The sequence below is a fragment of the Orbicella franksi genome, chromosome 11 (assembly GCF_964199315.1).
Source record: "Orbicella franksi chromosome 11, jaOrbFran1.1, whole genome shotgun sequence".
NCBI classification, from domain to species: domain Eukaryota; kingdom Metazoa; phylum Cnidaria; class Anthozoa; order Scleractinia; family Merulinidae; genus Orbicella; species Orbicella franksi.
In genome coordinates, this window is record NC_138155.1 from 2,545,117 (window position 1) to 2,562,770 (window position 17,654).

The window sequence follows — 17,654 nt, forward strand, 5'->3', positions numbered from 1 at the left end:
TCGGCTTTTCGCTTAGCCTTGGAGCATGAACGCATGGTCCCTATAGCGAGTCATTCCTATTTGAGTCGAGGATGCCAAAGGTCCGGAAAATAACAAATTGAGCAAATTGCGCGCAGCATTTTTAGCAGTGTTCTGCGGGCTAGAGACCTGGGAATAGATAACCATTTTTTAAAAGGCAGGAAATCAGTTGTATCGCAGTTATATTACGCAGTTGGGAACAAATTCTCTTTGCAATGTTGTAGAAGTCTGCAAAATTGCCCGCAACATTGCGCATGACAGTTTTAGAGATGGACAATCAGGGCTGCAATTTAGAAATTGTACGCTTTGTTGCAGTGTGTGTCCAGAACTTAGACTGTCATTAAAACGTCAATCCTCATAAACTAAAAACATGTGCATAGTGTCTCTCAGGCTAATGACATCCTCATTTATTCCACGGCATTAGTACAATATTTGCAATTATCCCAGGGAGGTACTTCCAGAAAAATTGATTGCGATTTTCCCTACCCTATTTATGACCTGAACAAAAATTTGATACCCTATTTAAGACCTGCCTTATAATTAGTTCCCTAGTTCACAGAAATGTTAAAGACAATGATTATACAACACTGTATGCTTTTATTAGGTACAATTCGAGACTAAAGTGCAAAAACCATATCGTGTCTGAGACCAGACTGGCCAAAATCCATACCCTATTTCTGACCAAAAACGGCTAAAAACTATACCCTTTAGGACTGCATATACCTATATAACCCATATAAGGGAGTAGCCCCCTCCCCCTAGGCGGCCGGGCTCGAAAGTAACTGTGAGAGCGAGTATTTCTTCCCGTAGCTCGGATTCTCAGTTCTCTTCTGGTTGGAGAGAGGCATTGCACAAGTGAAGTCGTGTCTTGTCTTAAAACCAATCGCAATGTCCCCGACCATGGCTAGAACCTGGACCGCTCGATCCTGAGGCAAGCGCACCAACGACGTTATTCAAATAAAAACTTTTTAACGGTACTTTCATGAGATGCCATTGTTTGTCTATCGCAATCTATTTTTTGCTATTATTGTTTGATACAGTTTTGGAGCACAATATTAAAATACGGACAAAAAATGCAAGATGACTGAATAATTCACAGCAAACTGCATAAGCGCCAGTAGAAAGCGAGATATTTGCCACGAGCTTAGTACATGATATGCATGTTTACTGAGCCGAAGAACCATGTAAGTAAACATATTTGGTGCCTTGCTTATACAGGGATATTGTTGAACAATCTATAGAAAACTATACCGTGACAGCAGAACGATAAAAACAAATTCTTTACCTCCAAGAAAAAGAAATTCACAGACACAAGAAAAAACAAAACAGTTCGAAGTGTCTAGTCGTCTATTCGAGAACAAAAAATAGAAAAAGCGCGAAGTAATTATGAGATTAGTTACGTCACAATTTTGAATTACATGGTCTTTTTTTATGACAATTAGGTCGCACTTGCGTAAAAACGGTAATCCTTCGGTAAACACGAAAAGCCAGGGAGTGATTTTTGCAGCTAATTAACAACTGATTGCCGTGTAAAATGTTTCTTATGTTAAATATGTACAAGGTGAGAACAATCTTATTTTTTCGCGAATAAAAAAAAGCAATGAAGCCACGCAACTGATCACAAATGTAATAAAAGTAACAAGTTTATTACCTTTTTTTCTGATCCTCAACCTAAAACTGTTTAGGTTTTAGGGATCTCAGTTAAATGAAGGTTTCCGCCGATACATATTTTCATAGACATGAAAGCGACAAGCTTTCAGAGAATTCTTTCTTTGGTATTTTGTAGCCGGGGCACTAATGTTTATTTAACACTAACGTGCAATGTTTAAGAATGTGGATTTCTTTCCGGCGCTAGACAAAAGGTTACAGACACATTTTTTTCAAGGGGAAAAAAAAAGAACAACTGATAGTACTGTATAACATAAATAAAGCTGTGAAATGCAAGCAAAGTTAAAGTTTGGAATACTTGCGCGTTTACTTTAAGCTGAGTATTAACAAAGAGCTCGCTTTTTTTATTTTCCACTACGCTAAGCTTAACCGACCATGTGTGGTGATGAGTTAAGTTCCATGTCGCACAGATTTCTTCATCTCTAAGAGCTTTCCTTTTCATCTTCTGAGTTGGAAGCACTCCAGCTGTCTGATGACTCCATCAGGCGAGGGTTTTCAATACTTTCAAGAAAAGAGTTAACTCTCTCTGCTAAGCTTATGTCCCCGGTGCTCAAGCTTCGCCTTCGCGAAGACAATCTGTTGAATGGCTGGAAAGAGTCCACATCTAACCGAGCTCTTCGGGTACAAACAGTTTTTTCGTAGCATTGCTCTTTTTCATAGTCGATAACCATCCCGTTAGATTCAAGTGGGCACTTCAAATTGGAATTGAAATCTTCTACTGCGCTGTGAGATTGCGTTCTTGCACGAGCCGAGTCGTTACGCTCTCGGACCAATATTCTCCGTGTGCCCCGAGGGCTATAAGGGGCAGCTGTTATTGTAGGAAAGTGAGTCATATTCTGCACGTCTTCTGCGCAGAGCAAGTGCAAATCCGGTACTGATTTGCTGAAGTCTATTTCTGTCGCCTGTAGTTTACTGTCATTTTCCAGGCTTGAAATTTTCGGAAGATGAACTCTTTCTTCGCACATTTTCGTGCTCACCGAAGATGTTCCGCTACCCTCGCTCGACGGTGTACGGCAAAGAACGGTTTTCCGCAAGTTCTGCACTCGCGACTTAACTCGGTTCTTTTCTGCTTTGTGCGACTTCTCGACGTTGTTCTTTAAAAGTTCGATGTCGCGATGCTGTTTCTCCAATTTCACATTTTCTCGTGCATTCATGGTGTCGGCGCGAAATTGTCGATCAAAACTTGCGCTCAGCGCAACGGATTTTAGACGTCTTTGTTTCGCCAAATGTGCGCTCATGATCGTTGGCTCCAATCCGAGGAATAACTTGCTATTCTCAACCGACACACAGAGCTCTTGGTGTGTCACAAGTCAGTTGACTGTTTATTTTACTTTAATCCTTGTAATGGTTTTCTCGCATACAGCGCGCAACATGTGAGCTTTATGACGGCAGCGGGTCGCTTTTACATGGGTCAGTGATCTAACCAACTGTATAAAGGAATTATGTTGACCCAACCTGCGGCGTGGATTTGTTAATCAAACCTCGTTGTCAGCTCCTCACGTACATAGATCACAAGTCTATGACAGAAGTGTTAAAGCGCTAATCTAAAGCAATCAACGCTGTTCTTACTGTAGGGTAGCCGCAGTTAGTTTTAATCTGTACAGAGTCAAAAACATCCGGTTAAACTATTAAACTCTTTGTGCGAAACTTTCAAAAGGTTTGTTCGGTTTAATTTTTCGTGTCTTTGTTTGTACTCATAGCGTGTATTTTCGAGCTCATTTGAGCCAGTTCGATTTCATTGACCAGTAAACTACTTTCAAAGCCGGTTTGTAAACTAAACAAGGGCTTAATTAGCAGCTCTGATCGTGACCTCAAGTGCCGTCTTTATTTGTCATTAGAACGTAACGGATTCAATCACGTCCCGGTAATCATAGCAAATTTAAATTTTATCCCTCCAATGACGTCAAGGTATTGTGTTTATGATGTCACAAGGTTATTTAGAGGGTTGGGAGATAGGGGGAGATGGAAGGGAGAGAAAAAGCGAACATAGGAAGGAAAGAAGGAGAAGCAAGAGCCCTATGGGTATGCCATGTGTCACCATTTAGAAAACCTCGAGCGGAAAGCATAAAAATATTCTTCACAGACATAAAATAAACTCAGCAGTAATTTACTGTTTTCGTTTTTAATTTGTATTTGAGTTTCCTTGTTTTGTCAGTAAATATAACATGTATAAAACAAACCCGGCAGATGAACTGTAGCTTAATCCTTTCACTCTCTGAAATTTGACTGTTACTTAAGTTGGGTATTTCTTTTCCGCAGTCCTCAAAGTCAGGTCTTGATTTAGTTTGACCGTCAGTCGAAGCGCACTCCCGAGTTTCAATTTGTTAAGTCGATTATCCGTCTGGAGAAGCAACTCTTTGTTAGTAGGAAGTAGGCCGTTTTGATAACCTTTAGACGCTTTAAAAGTCAAAACTGTGTAACGAATATAAAATTACATCTTACTTTTTTGATCAAACAACACAACGGCACCATTAATAGACCTTATAGCCGTGAATTCATTATTTACTATTGACCAATCATAAAACAGGGCATGAGCTCCCTGAAAATGCGCATGACAGCGCTAGTTGAAACTGCAGTGGATTTTATAAACACCACTGGCCCAAAACTCAGTCTTTTTGGAAACAAAACGCAGTTCAGGATCACTGGCTTAGATAAAGCCTTAAAATAATCTGAGTGAACTTCGCCCAGACCTTCATTCAAGGTTCCACGAAGCTACATACCAACACACTGATGTAAACACTCCGCTGTAAAGTTCTTTGGCCGTTTATATCGCCAGAGTATATGTAGAACTCACTCACCAAAGTATTAATAAACCGAGTACGTGGAATACAGCAACGCAGCTTGATAACAAAATAGTTTTGATGGTCGATGAGCTCGACATCAAGTTAATTCCATTGAATGCAAACGCATCGTTGAGGAGATTCTCGTTGCAGTAATCTTCCTTACAGCACTCGACCCTGCAGTTTTCTGGAGAAGAATTTTCCGAATCCTCCACGCTGTTCCCGCCGCATAAAACTTCTTCCAATTCTTCACAACCCCAAGACATAGCGCATTCTTTGATGTGGATTTTAGCCTTACCACGGACAACGACCACTTGTGAGAAACAAGAGTCAAAATGGTCACCAAAGTCAGGATGTACAGAGCAGTTCTTGATTTCTGAGTACGCTTCACAGCTACTTGACGAATTGGCTTCATTGGACTCGGAGAAACCACAGGAGAAGCACATAATGGATTGAGCTATTAAAAGAAAGAAAAAAAAATATCGTGAAGTGTGTTGTATGTGGGGGAAGGTTATATGTCGCTCTTAAAGACTTGTTGCGAGTTCCTTCTTAGAGAGATGAACGCGCTACTTGTTAATTTGTTCACCTTGAATTTTTGAAGTTTGAAAGCTGTTTAAAGCCTTCTCTTTTCTTCACAAGTAGAATTTTTATTCTGCTGTCTCTGCCGAGCTACTGGGAGGCACGAAATTGTGAAAAGTGTGCGACTCAGTCTGGTACCAAGACACTCCTTCCCAGCAATCACATTGTCGTGAAACTTCATGACGTCACCGACGCCAGAATTTAACCTCTCCCACCTCGTGCCTAAGCTTCCCTCTTTGGTTGGAAAGCTCAAACGAAACCGACGGGGCCAGGAGTATAGGTCATACACCTTCCAAGTTTCTTCTTGCTAAATTTACAGTTGACCATTTTACAGTTGTCTGCTCAGTTACCAGGCCTATAAATGAAAGCGAGGCTGGAGGTGACCTTGCTTGATACAGACCTCTCTGCTTTTGTCATTAAAATGCAAACTAGTTTGCATTAGAACAACTTAATTTTCACAACAAAAGCAGTGAGGTCTGTATCAAAACAAGGTCACCTAAAGCCTCACTGTCATTCAAAGACCAGGTCACTGAGCAGGCAACTGTTATTTAAATAGTCTCGAGGGTCTGCGGACGAAGTAGACCTTACTTTTCCATTGTATGAACGAAAACTAAAAAACCTCCCTTTTAGCTGGCGTGCTGCTTGAATATTTCACCAAAATTTGATCCGCAAGGAAAAATTTCTACTAAGTCGCTCTTTTTCTGCATTAAACACCACACCGGTCGTAAAATCTCACTTGAGTTTAACCTGCGTAGGTGTTAATTCTTCAAACAGTAGCATATAGCATGGAAGCCAGACGACACAAAATTCGCACCGTGCTTAACACGATATGTCTTGAGAGAGGGGTGGTTAACTCGGTGAATATACCATAGCCTTTAAGTCTCTAAACTGAATCAGTAGCATGTTTTATCTGCGCATAGAATTTGTTCCCCAAATGTGACATTCTGTAGAGTGGTGAGGAAATGAAGAGATGGGGATTATAAACACGCCATAAGCTGACATTCCAGCAAAAAGGATTTTACGGTGGATCTTTTTTAATCTTTTAAAAGCTATTCACAGGGCGAGGCATTTCATTTCAATTTTAATCTCCCCCATCTTTTAATCCGCAGAGGTAAACAGCGAACGAGAAAGATGGAATTTAAAATGGATTTCACCGTTTTAATACAGTCAGCAAACAGGACAGGAAAGGCAGGCCAAAGTTGAACGGTTTTGTGAGCTGATCGTTATGTTCTGCGTGAACGAGAAAAGAAAACGTGGGCGAAACTTTCATATGGAGAATTCTGCAGCCTTTGTCACTCCCGTTTCTATCGAAAAATATCGTTATGTTGTAACCAAATGCTCTTTACGCACGGTTTTTTTTTTAAAGAATTTTCAGTAATTTCCTTAGGAATTTTTGTCCTGTTCTCCAATCGCTGTCACGTCGTTGATCGATTGACGGTCCATGATTACGTAAAGAGAGCAATCTTCAAAGCAAGGTTTTTAAGAGCTACAGAAGTTTCTTAGTTCTCTTCTCTAACGCTAGCTTTCATTGTAGGGTTTTGGAAAATTCGAGTGACGCGCGCGAGAATTCAGACAACAGACATTGCAAAATTCACATAACGTGACCTTGAATGCATTCATGTAATCATTGAAATAATAATGATAGTGGTCGACATACGTCCCGGATATCGACAAGTTAATTAAGGCACTGATCGTTACACAGCTTCCAGGCAAAATTACAAATCAATCGCGATTTCAAACATGGCCCAGGAAATTTCCAAAAAATACCAAATAGTTGGTTAACTCTCTAAAAGGAGTCTTCGCGCTAGAAAACTTTGTTGGCGCGCGAATCTTTAGTTCTATTCTCTGAAACATTTCACCAGTGAAAGTGGAGTGTAGTTTGTGGAATGCGATAGAAATCAGCGAAAAAATACCTCAGCATAACAAAGCGTTGATTGCTTTTTATTCATAGCCTATCGTGAGGTCGATGTTTCAATCACAAGTAATATAATTCGGGTGTTGTACAAAGTCCTTCCGCTTGATTTTAGCACATTTTGTTATGAAGATAATGATTTGACAGTTAGAAGCTTTCTCCGCGTTGTTCTGGTTTAATGAGGAAAACAATTGCAAATCATTGTAATGGTTTCAACAGTAAAACTTAAGAACTAGCCTAGTTCTAATCAGTTTTTAATGAGCTGTCTCGCAATACTATTTCAATTACAGGCTTGAGTATGCTCACTAACCAAAAGGGGTGCTTGACTCGATTTTTCTAAATTATTGCTTATGACATGTGTAATTGGTTCAGTTAACAGCGCAGAGGTTATAATTTGATGACTTTTGTTAAAGAACTTTCGAATCGGGCAAAGAAAGACATTTATAACAGTCATATGACCGCGGTTGATGAACAAGATCGGACAAAACGTACCTGCAAGAATTCAGCTTGACAGTGCACCCAGATAAGGGAACTGATAATAGCAGCGCAACTCACGAATGAAATTTACACCAAAAGGTGTTTCTGCTCGCAAACGAACACATTTATCCAATTTAAAATGCCAAGCCACCGTTTTAAGCCAAAATAAAATACGATTTTGTAAGAGGTCAAAGCTACAAACAGACGTGCGTTTAATACTCTCTTTAGCCATGACTTAGTGTCATTCCGACATTTTGCGCGTTAAGGCGCCGCTAGGTACTAATGTCCTTTAGATTATGGGTCTCAAATATTCCAGACCACTGCTAACGTCTTCCCTGCGAAGGCGTCTCTAATGTACCGCCCAAAAGTAATTTCATTTAGTAACAAGGCCTGGAGATCACGGCGACAGAAAAAAGGCACTTGTTCGGTTACATCCTTGACTATAGACAGTCAGCAGTCATGCGCAGCTTTCGCGTCGTGTTCGCCTGTTTTTCCGAGCCTGCGTGCAAAAAACGCGCCATAGAATACAAACTTACCGAGTTTCACAGCCAGAAGCAGCCAAACCGCCGTGTAAAGTACACGTGTTGGTTTCATTTCCTTGAGCGTGAATTGTTGGTTCGTCTCTACCTAAATTGAATTAAAATGTAAACCGTCAACAACCCGTTTTAAGTGACAGCTTGACAATAGCATCTTGTGACCCCGTTTCGTGGATGTTGAACACAAGTGAGGGAGATCGGATTTCCTGTTATACACGCTTTCCTCCCCACCACCTCTCCTTCTAGTTTCCCCATCTCTCTCTTCCGCTGGGCCTAAGAGTTAAAAATTTCCACCGTCCATTACTGGAGCGCGTGAAGGAGCACTTTCATTCATAGCCCTCCTGTTTGGAACAGGAAAGCACCCATCTTGAATCACACCCCTAGCCCTTCTGCCTCCCCCCCCCCCTCCCCCCCGCTACCCATTATCCGATCGACTAAAGAGTTAAATTGTATTTAGTTGAGCAAAACTCCCGAGACAAAACCAGAGGATATACATAAATCAAACTCGATCAATTTAGTGAGCCGAACATGAGTTAAGGAAGTGGAAAGTCGCCCATGCAATTCAAATGGAGTCTGTCTGCCGGCCAGGCGTCAGATCCAATATTTTGGCTTCCGACCCTTCCGTCGCTAGTAATGTAATAGCTCTGTTGAAAGAAGTTTTTTTTTCAACGCACCAAACACCAATTAAAGACTGTGACGATATGTGAAATTTCCAATCATTTGTGAAGCAATTTCATTTGTGGTTGTTTTTCTTCGAGAATAGCACCTTTCTTCACCAGTTTTTTCAACAAGCTGGTGAAAGTCTCGTGGTCACGTTGCCATTTCACACCATGGAATCATGACGTATCACTTTCTCTTTTCAAGGTTGGAATTGCCACAAGTTAGCCGCTGATGAAACTGAGATAAAAGTTGTCATTATGAGCTCAATCAGCTGAGACGTTTGGCGCTTGTCCGGATTTCTCACTGAGATAGTATATTTTATCTTTTGCCATGAAACAAATTGAGATATTTAACCCTTCAAAACAAGAACTTCGGCCAACTTAACCGGATCTTTCTCACCCAGGAATGAGAAAAAAAGAAAATCGTACACGCAGAAATGGTAGTTCAATTCGGTGCACGATGCTTTACTGAGATCTAACGTCAATACCAAAACATGGCTGTAGACCAGTTAAATGATAAACACGTCCTAAATTTTGCGATGACAATGACAAATGGCCACGTCAAGTATTCGGGTCCCATTACTCTTTCAGTGACTTGTTGGATCGTGTGTTATTTTCATAAGTACGCGATGCGTACCTGTTTGGCGTTGGATGTTTGGCGTTGTTGTCAGCGTGGCGACCCAGCAGATTAATGGCAATTTTCAGTTGATTTATCATCGTCTTTCAGCTTGCCATAACTAATATGTGCTTCATGTTTCCGAGTCCAATTATAACATAAAACAGTGTCAAACCGACCATACTTAGAGCTGATTAGCTGGCGACCCATTAACCATCAACAGTTTTCCATATGGCCTAAAAGTTTAGCGGAAGTTTTTTTAGGAATGCATTTTGCGGGATCCATTTTTGCGGCTTGCCGAAGCCAGACTATTATTTTGTGGATGATGCCAAATTTCAAAATTCCCAGCGAATAGTGAAAAGACATTTGAGACTAAATGGATGAGAGAAAACACAATTTACCACGGAAAATAGAAAACAAAACAGTGTCACACAACTTACTTAATTTAGGGCCTCGATCCCGAAAATCAGGAACCTTCAAATGACCTCCTTCACATGATCTGCCTACTATTTTTTTAGGTAAATGTTTTTTTCGTATATTGTTCTCAAATGTACTCAAAGGGTCTTCCCGCTTCACCTCACAGGTTTGTGGCCTGAGTTGCGCGTGTGATCTCGTGTGTAGCATATGAATATAAAAGCCTTTTCATTGGACACTTGGCCAGTCACATACATTGATCAGACTGGAACATAATGTTTTCACCTGCACAAACTACAATAGCATGTCCGGCCGAAATTTTGGGGTTACTTGTAAAATTCTAGCAGAAAATTAACCACAACTAAGAGTAATCTTTGAGAAAAATACTGAAGAGTTTCAGTCAGTCTGCAAAAAGAGTTAATGTCTTCAAATTGGCTCAGCCATCCCGTCTTTTACCTGGTTTCCGTAGTGAAGCAATTAGAAGTATTTCTACTCCCCTTGGATCGGAAGCTAATCCATTGCACAGTACACCCAGTATCTAGGCAATTCATTCTCTAACACATGAGATCGTCGGCGTTCATTCATGTAATGCGCTGACTTTCCCGCGTTACTTTCAAGCGAAAGATGAAACGTGAACTGTACTAACTCAACTACAAAATAACTTGCAAAGATTGCTGTTAATCGGATAAAAAGAAATTCTCCTAAAGCTGATTAGTAAATGCTCAGACATGAATTACCCAGGCAGGTAGCTTAATTAGTCCAAGTCTGCCAAACTCTGGCATAAATGAGCTTTTTAACAATTGCCATGGAGTTGTAAGTGCCAACCATATATATAGACCGCGGGTCCCGATTTGTAATTTTTTCTCGTCTATCTCGGAAAGACGGGAGCAAAAAACTTGCGTGACTGGTGGTGAAGTCTTTTGTCCAAAATGTCGTCATATAATTTGCATTGATGTTTACAGACAATTACAGGATCGATTGCAAATGATTTACTCGACAATATACCGCGCGGGCGTATTGTTTTTACTCCGAACTTATTTTCTCTTGACTGCCGATGCAAGCCTGTGTCTTACGCTTCATGCGCGGGGAGCGTGGAAGGCGCGAGATCGAATCGGACGGAGCGTTCTGGCGAGAAAACTGGGACGAGTCATTTCCCAGATCATTTGTCAAAACGTCTGAAAAATACTGTGTATCGATCATTCTATGGTCGACTAGGGATAACAATTTGTAACCGATTTGCGCATCAAAATGGCGGTCGGCCATCGAGTCAGATTTGGCTGGTAATTTCCAACCTCGTAGAAGGAGAAATAGGAAGAAACTTAATTTGGAAAGTGTCGTGGCTGGAGCAGAGGCTTTCCTTGCTTCGCAAAGTGAGTAAACGAAACCGTATGTTTCCTTTTTCAGCAGGAATCCTATTACAGGCGAAAGATCTACACATTGTAAATACCGACCAAGGAAAAGGCGCAGTACTTCCACACTTTCAGGTCAGTGTATGACATTTGCAGACTACAGGCTATGGACATTTAGGCCTAAATAGCGCTCAGGTTAGCCTGAATAGCGCTCAAGTTAGCCTGAATAACGCTCAGTTTGGCCTGATTAACGCTCAGGTTAGCCTGAATAACGCTCAGGTTAGCCTGAATCAGGTAACGTTCAGGTTAGCCTGAATAACGCTCAGGTTAGCCTGAATAACGCTCATGTTAGCCTGAATAACGCTCAGGTTAGCCTGAATAGTGCTCAGGTTAGCCTGAATAGGACGAGGAGATAGAGTTACTCATTGCCTGTTTGTGGGATTTAGCTTATGAAGAATAAATAAATGAATAGGGACAAAAAGGAAGTGGCTTACTGTCAAATCGATGCACAGATGTCAGAAATCTAGTATCAGAACAGACTATTACCAAAGCAAATGAAAAAATTCTGAGATCACAATTTATGAGAGAACAAGCCCTGGAACCCTGCTCTGGAACAAAAAAAACAAGTCTCCCCAGACTTCTTCGGAAGTCAGTTTACCATAATGCGCAAGCGTGTCTTTTGTTTTTCTGATGCCAGTGGGGCAGCGAAACATTTTGTTTGCTCCCCGCTAATTTAGCCACCCCAGAACAAAACAAGAAACAATGTTTTTACAACAACGTTTTCTAGTTTAGCCAGTCCTTAAGGCTAACTTGATTTCGGTAACACTATTTTTCTTGCAGTCTCCTTCAACCTTTTCTTTACGTTTTTCCTTGCCTAAATACGGTCGCTAAAGTGAGATACAATTTGTTTCGAATCCCTCAGTCAGACCATCATCTCCAGCAAAGCCATGAGGCTTATCTTTCGAGTCCGTTTTTGTACATTTTTAAGGCAACTTTTAGAATGCATATGATGATCTATCCTTCGTACGTACCAGCCGGTTGCTTACCTCGGTTCAATGCAATCTTGCATGACGTGCGAATTTATGATTTCGATCGCAGTTGCTGAAACAGCATGCAACGGTCAGAAACACCGATTAAAACTCAGCTTTGGTGGCAAAAGAATGATATCATTAACCAAATACTCGAATACTCGACCAGAGCTATCTCAGAATCCAGTCGTAGGAACATTGCCTTCCCTGAGGAAATTTTCTAACGTGTGCGAAAATCGAGAAAATCTGGTGCCACAGTCGCGGAAATTATACAAAAACGTGAACATTTTGAGTCGGGAAATATTCCGAAATTAAAATCGGGAAATATACATAACGTTGTCGCGCAATGAGACAGACCAAAATCCTTTCATTTTCCGGCGGATTGTGGCTTCTGAATTAACGAGCAGTTTCAGGAACTTTACAAGCGCATGCAGTACGTTGAAATAATGTCACATTTAGTTTATTGGACGTTCGATAAATCTTGTCACCTTAGCCAGCATCTGCGCATTTGACGATTTAAAACTAGCGTTACGGAAACAAAACCAAAAGCCTGAACGTGCCACAAGACTACAGGTGTATGCAAAATAGCCTTTCTGCACAAAACTAATGCGTGTAATCCTTAATTGACCCCTCCCCCAGACGAATAGGCTTATGTTCTAAACAAACGCGAACGAAATTCAGTTGTAAGCAGGTTTATAAACGGTCAGCGAAAGTGATCTTATTGCAATGGCGGTCCAGACACATAGAGTAAATTTGGCCGAAACGTACAAGCCATCCTTCAAATGGTCTGAAATTGATCCCGGAGCGGGTGAGTAAATATTGCGTTTATCAGATATATATGAAACCGTGTTTACTTTTGTTAGTTATAAGCGGACTTAGCACAAAGAATTGTTGCCTCGTGTGTTTACCGTTAGCATTTACTAGATATCACGATACAGAGCAAAGTGGAATAAAAAAACATATAGACCCCTAAAATTGATTAGGGTGTCTTGTAAATCTCACGCTCTCGATTATTGATCACACTGCCATGGGTTCGAATGAAAACGCTTTACAACCTCTGATCTTGGTACGAATTATATGATAAAAGGATTTAGTAATTTCTTTTATTTTGTCGTTTTGCAGGCCTGTTTTTCGTGTTTTTTTGTGTGTGTTCTAGTTTCAATCAAATGAGATACATATGTATACGAAGCGGAATGTTTGCAGACGGCTCGCAACCTGAATATATTTTTGTTCATAATATTACTGTGATTTGTTCTAAGCGAAATGGAAATAAATATGCATTTAGCCATAATTGTCAGATACGCCCTCTCCAGTAGGCGCTATCAAATTCTGAATCGATTAAGCGAAAGTCGCTATAGGCAACAAAAAATTTTATGGTTTTCTGATACCATTTTAAAGCCTTATTCGAGCCCAATAATTAATTCTCGTTAATTCGATATTGCTGCGCCGTAGTGCAAGTACTGTATATTGTCTAAATGATCCTGACAAACATCCGTTGATCCAGCTGATTGTTATTCGAAAACATCACTGAAAACACCGCAGTTTCTTTGTTACAAATACAACAATAGTCACAAAAGGAATAATTAAGTGCTTTAGCGTGTACACTCCAATAAGAAATCAGCAATTACGCTCAGGAGGATCCATGAACTAGCTACAGTATTATTTTTTTCCACTTCATCACATTCTCTCCTACCAGACTGAGAACTTAAATTAATCAACCTGCGTTATTTTTTTTTCTTTTTTTATTTCAACCGTTACAGTTGTGTTTGTAAATATTTGGAGTGAAATAGCAGTTTCTCTTATAGTCAGCCGATTAACACTGGTCCAAGGAAAATATGACTGGTGGGTATTGTTTAGACAAAACATAGCCTGTTTAGCAAGTTTATTGTCCAATCCGCTTAGAGATTCCCTAAAACGTCCGACCGCAATGAAACCATGAATGGAGAACTGTGGTCAACCGTCGGAAACAGACGAGGTGGTTGGTTTGTTTGACAATTTTCACGTTGCGCGTCCAATGGCTATCAGTTGTAATAAACGTGGACCACTTAATAGATTATAAATAACTTAATGAATAACTTGATAAATGTCTGAGCAGCTAGCAGGTCTAAGATTTCTCTGTCTTCTTTTTTACACGAAATTAAAGCAAGGAAGAGCCTGCATATCAAAAGAAATGGAGGCTTGTGCTCGGTTATCCCAGTATAGCCTACTCTTCCACCTATAATCAGTAATTATTATAAATAATTATTGCAAAAAGTTTTCGGAGACTCCAGTGTTCGCGGTATATGACTATGGGCGATAACAGATCTCTGACTACAAAATGGATACTGCGGGCTCAGGTTATTTTTGTAGGATCGTTGGGCGTACTAAAGAATGAAAACCACTTTCAATGTATTCCATAGTGTTTACATCAACGCCTTGCACATAAGGCTCCCGGGTAGATCATAAAGCTTTCTCTTTTCTTCTGTGCTCTCGCTGTTAAAAATCAAAGACGAAAAACGATGAAGGTATAATAGCCGTGTACGTCATGACGTCAAAAAAGTATTTAAATTGCTTTTTCTTGGTTTGTTTTGTTCACATAACCTTAGCTCTTTAAATTAAAATATGCTCATAAAAATTTCACTGATGAATTTTCAACTTAGTTTGATTCCTAAATTATATGATATAGCGTATATTCATGCTGAATGTTCAGCGAGACATTAAATAACATGTGTTCTAAAGACTGGCTAAACTAGGAAACATTATTGCGGAAACATTGTTTCTTGTTACGTTTCCAGGGTGGCTAAATTAGCGGGAAGCAAACAAAATGTTTTGCGGCCCCATTGGCTAAACAAGGAAACGCTGTTTCGGACTGAACAAAGGGTCACGCTTGAGCATACCGATAAACTGACTTAGCTTCCGAAGAAGTCTGGGGAAGAATTTTTGTATATTCTCTTCGCTTTGCTTTTGTAATCGTCCTTTGCGATACCATATTTCTCTGGCATCTGTACATCTACCCGTATTTGACAGTAAGTCACTTCCTGTTTGTCCTATTCTTCATGAGCTACATCCCACAAACAGGCTCCGTCCTCACACAAGGTAATGTATAATTCTATCTTCTCGTTCTTACAATCCGTTTCCTTTTATCCCTTCCCTTTTTTATGACCTGCGTTTGGCTTTTCTACTTTGGCTTCGCCGTCAGCCATTGTTGTATGCTCGCCATTCCTGGGAAACATTTTTAATGAGCAGCACTGGAAACTAGTGAACATTGCGTTCGTGCTGGCAAAGCTGGGAAACATATGTTTCGGAAGCAAAATTTGTGTCTGGCAAGCAAAAGTGTTTTTGACCCGAGGCAAACACATTTTCTTGTTTCCGAGCAGCAAATTTTTTTTTTCCGCAACATATGTTTCCAAAACTTGGAAACATTTGCATACGCAACAATGTTTTCCCAACAATGTTTCCTAGTTCAGCCAGACCCTAAGCTCATGTCAGCCAATCGTCTGCTTTGTTATAATTGGCTGAGAAAATGAGACTTCTTTCTACAAACCGGCGCCTCTGTCTATTTTCATAACGGCTACTGATTAAACTGCTATCTTTTCAATTCGTTTAAGACAAGATGTTGCAACCAAATAATTTATAGTGGTGCATGGGCTGGATTTTTTGCATTTGATTTCAGTGAAAAGGGATTTCTTTACATTTGAAACTGTATAACTGTGTTCGACAAACATGGTCTTGCACATGAACAAAATTGGATTTTCTCTCAGTCGTAGCTTTTCCTGTTCAGCCAATGAAGCTGATGCTCTACCCATACTCACGTACTCTACAAGTCTCGTTGAGTTTCAAAGTCGGTCGTTTTCGATTGTCCGTCGAGTGAACGATTTTTGTTCAGCTGGGCACGCATTTCAATTTGTTGATACTGAGCAAACTTCCGTTCTGTAAACTGTCCTTTCAATAAGCCTACAATGAAAACCTGCCGTCCAATTGAAGCCTTTTTATGTGAAAATGTTAGACTGTACTTCAGATATTTTATAGGCCCAAAAGCGACTTTCCTAAGAACACTCACTTTGCTCGATACAAAATGTCTTTTCCACGAGCCACGTGCGAAGACAAAAGAGTGAAGTTTTTAAAGGGTATCCTTGCGCGTGGCGCGGTTGATTTTGTAACTCTGCTACAATTATGCAAATACAGAATCATCGCTTATTAAAACAGGTTTGTGGAGGCATTTGGGCACACGAAAATCAAACTATCTTACCTTTCCATTGTGACTCATGTATAAAAAGCAAACCTTGTTTGCCAAACTGTGACCAGAAGAGATACAAACATGGAAAATATTCCACACAACAACAGATCGAGTACAAAGCATTTTAAACGCGGACCGTTCGTCGCCACTCCAGCGGCAAAGCTAGTAATTTAGACTGAAAAGGTGTTGCGGTCTCAATTTAACTGACAATTTGCTCTTATATCTAGGAAGATAAGGATTTCAGTTGACACCGCCGGCGACTAAGAACTGATTGCTTTTCACAACATGAATTAATTTCAAAATCTTTTAGTGAAAACCAAGAAAACAATTTTGAATCAACACAAAAAAGACTCGTAAGGGAAGAAATAGAAATGCTAAGGTTTACACACAACAATTTCTCCACTCAAGAAAAACAATCGAATTTATTTCACGAAAATTATTTCAAAAATAAATTTTCCCGCTAATGATAGGAAAAAGCTTTTCAGGTGCAGAAAAGAAAGGGAAAACAAATTCTGTACTCCCTCGTTTATAATGTGAGCCAAATTTCACGTTTTTTTTTTTTACCTAGAACTGTACTTTTATATAAGCGTGATTTGCTAACTGTACTCAAATTCAAACTGAGTGATTATTCGAGTATGATCGATATTTACCCTGCTTGGTACATTAGAGTACTTAGCAGCCGCACACTCACATAGAAACTCAAGTTAACAGAAAGAAAAACACAGTTGAAACCTCTCGATACTCAAATTGCCTTCATTTTACATTTCTTCACATTTAATAATTCTTTCTGTTGCTTTTTTTTTGAGGATTCTATTCCATTACGTGACTCGATAGACCCTATGCATGACTAAGAACTGCGCCACAATCTTAGTCACATGATACAGCTTTCGCACCGACAGTTCCGTTTTCCTTACCATTATTGTATTTTAAAACTTTATACATGCCTTTAGGAAAAGAAACGAAAATCTGCGCCGGAAAATTTAATTAACAATAAGTTCCGATTTCATTGACGAAAACGGACGTTTCAGGCTTCGCTCCGGAACTGCTGCTAACTTTGCCTCGTGTTCAATTTACTTTTCCTGTACGACAGCTTTAATTGTTTTAATGTTTTTCTATCACAGTGTCGTTAAAATATACTGTTTTGACTTGTCCAAGACTCAATGTACATCGATAATTTCTTGAGCCCGCGGAAATACAGCGGACTCAAACATTCCAAAGTATGACGTCATTTTTGTCACGAAAAAAAAAAACTTACCTCTTCTCCGGCCAGCCTCCTCTCGGCCAGGTCTCGGCCATGTTTTCCAACAGCAAGATGGCGCCTTTGTATGCTTGACGGGGGATACCTGGTCTAGAGTGGGATACATAATTTAGCAAGAGCTATTACACGTTACAGCTGTAATTA

General features: G+C 40.1%; 2 protein-coding genes across 3 annotated transcripts; both read right to left on the minus strand.

The window, feature by feature from the left end:
- Positions 1-137: 137 nt before the first annotated feature.
- Positions 138-2,931, minus strand: LOC145503047 (uncharacterized). The gene has a single exon (XM_081482472.1). It carries the CDS (start codon positions 2,922-2,924, stop codon positions 2,109-2,111), a length of 816 nt encoding a protein of 271 aa, XP_081338598.1. The 5' UTR covers positions 2,925-2,931; the 3' UTR covers positions 138-2,108.
- Positions 2,932-4,480: 1,549 nt separating this feature from the next.
- On the minus strand, positions 4,481-10,381 carry LOC145503049 (uncharacterized). 2 transcript variants are annotated; one of them, XM_081482475.1, is made up of 3 exons: positions 10,116-10,381; positions 7,971-8,061; positions 4,481-4,923 (listed from the first exon to the last, which is right to left on the minus strand). In XM_081482475.1, exons 2-3 carry the CDS (start codon positions 8,026-8,028, stop codon positions 4,481-4,483), a joined length of 501 nt encoding a protein of 166 aa, XP_081338601.1. In that variant the 5' UTR covers positions 8,029-8,061; positions 10,116-10,381. The 2 variants fall into 2 exon arrangements, with proteins under 2 accessions (XP_081338601.1, XP_081338600.1); XM_081482474.1 differs by lacking the exon at positions 10,116-10,381 and having other exon boundaries at positions 7,971-8,196.
- Positions 10,382-17,654: the final 7,273 nt, after the last annotated feature.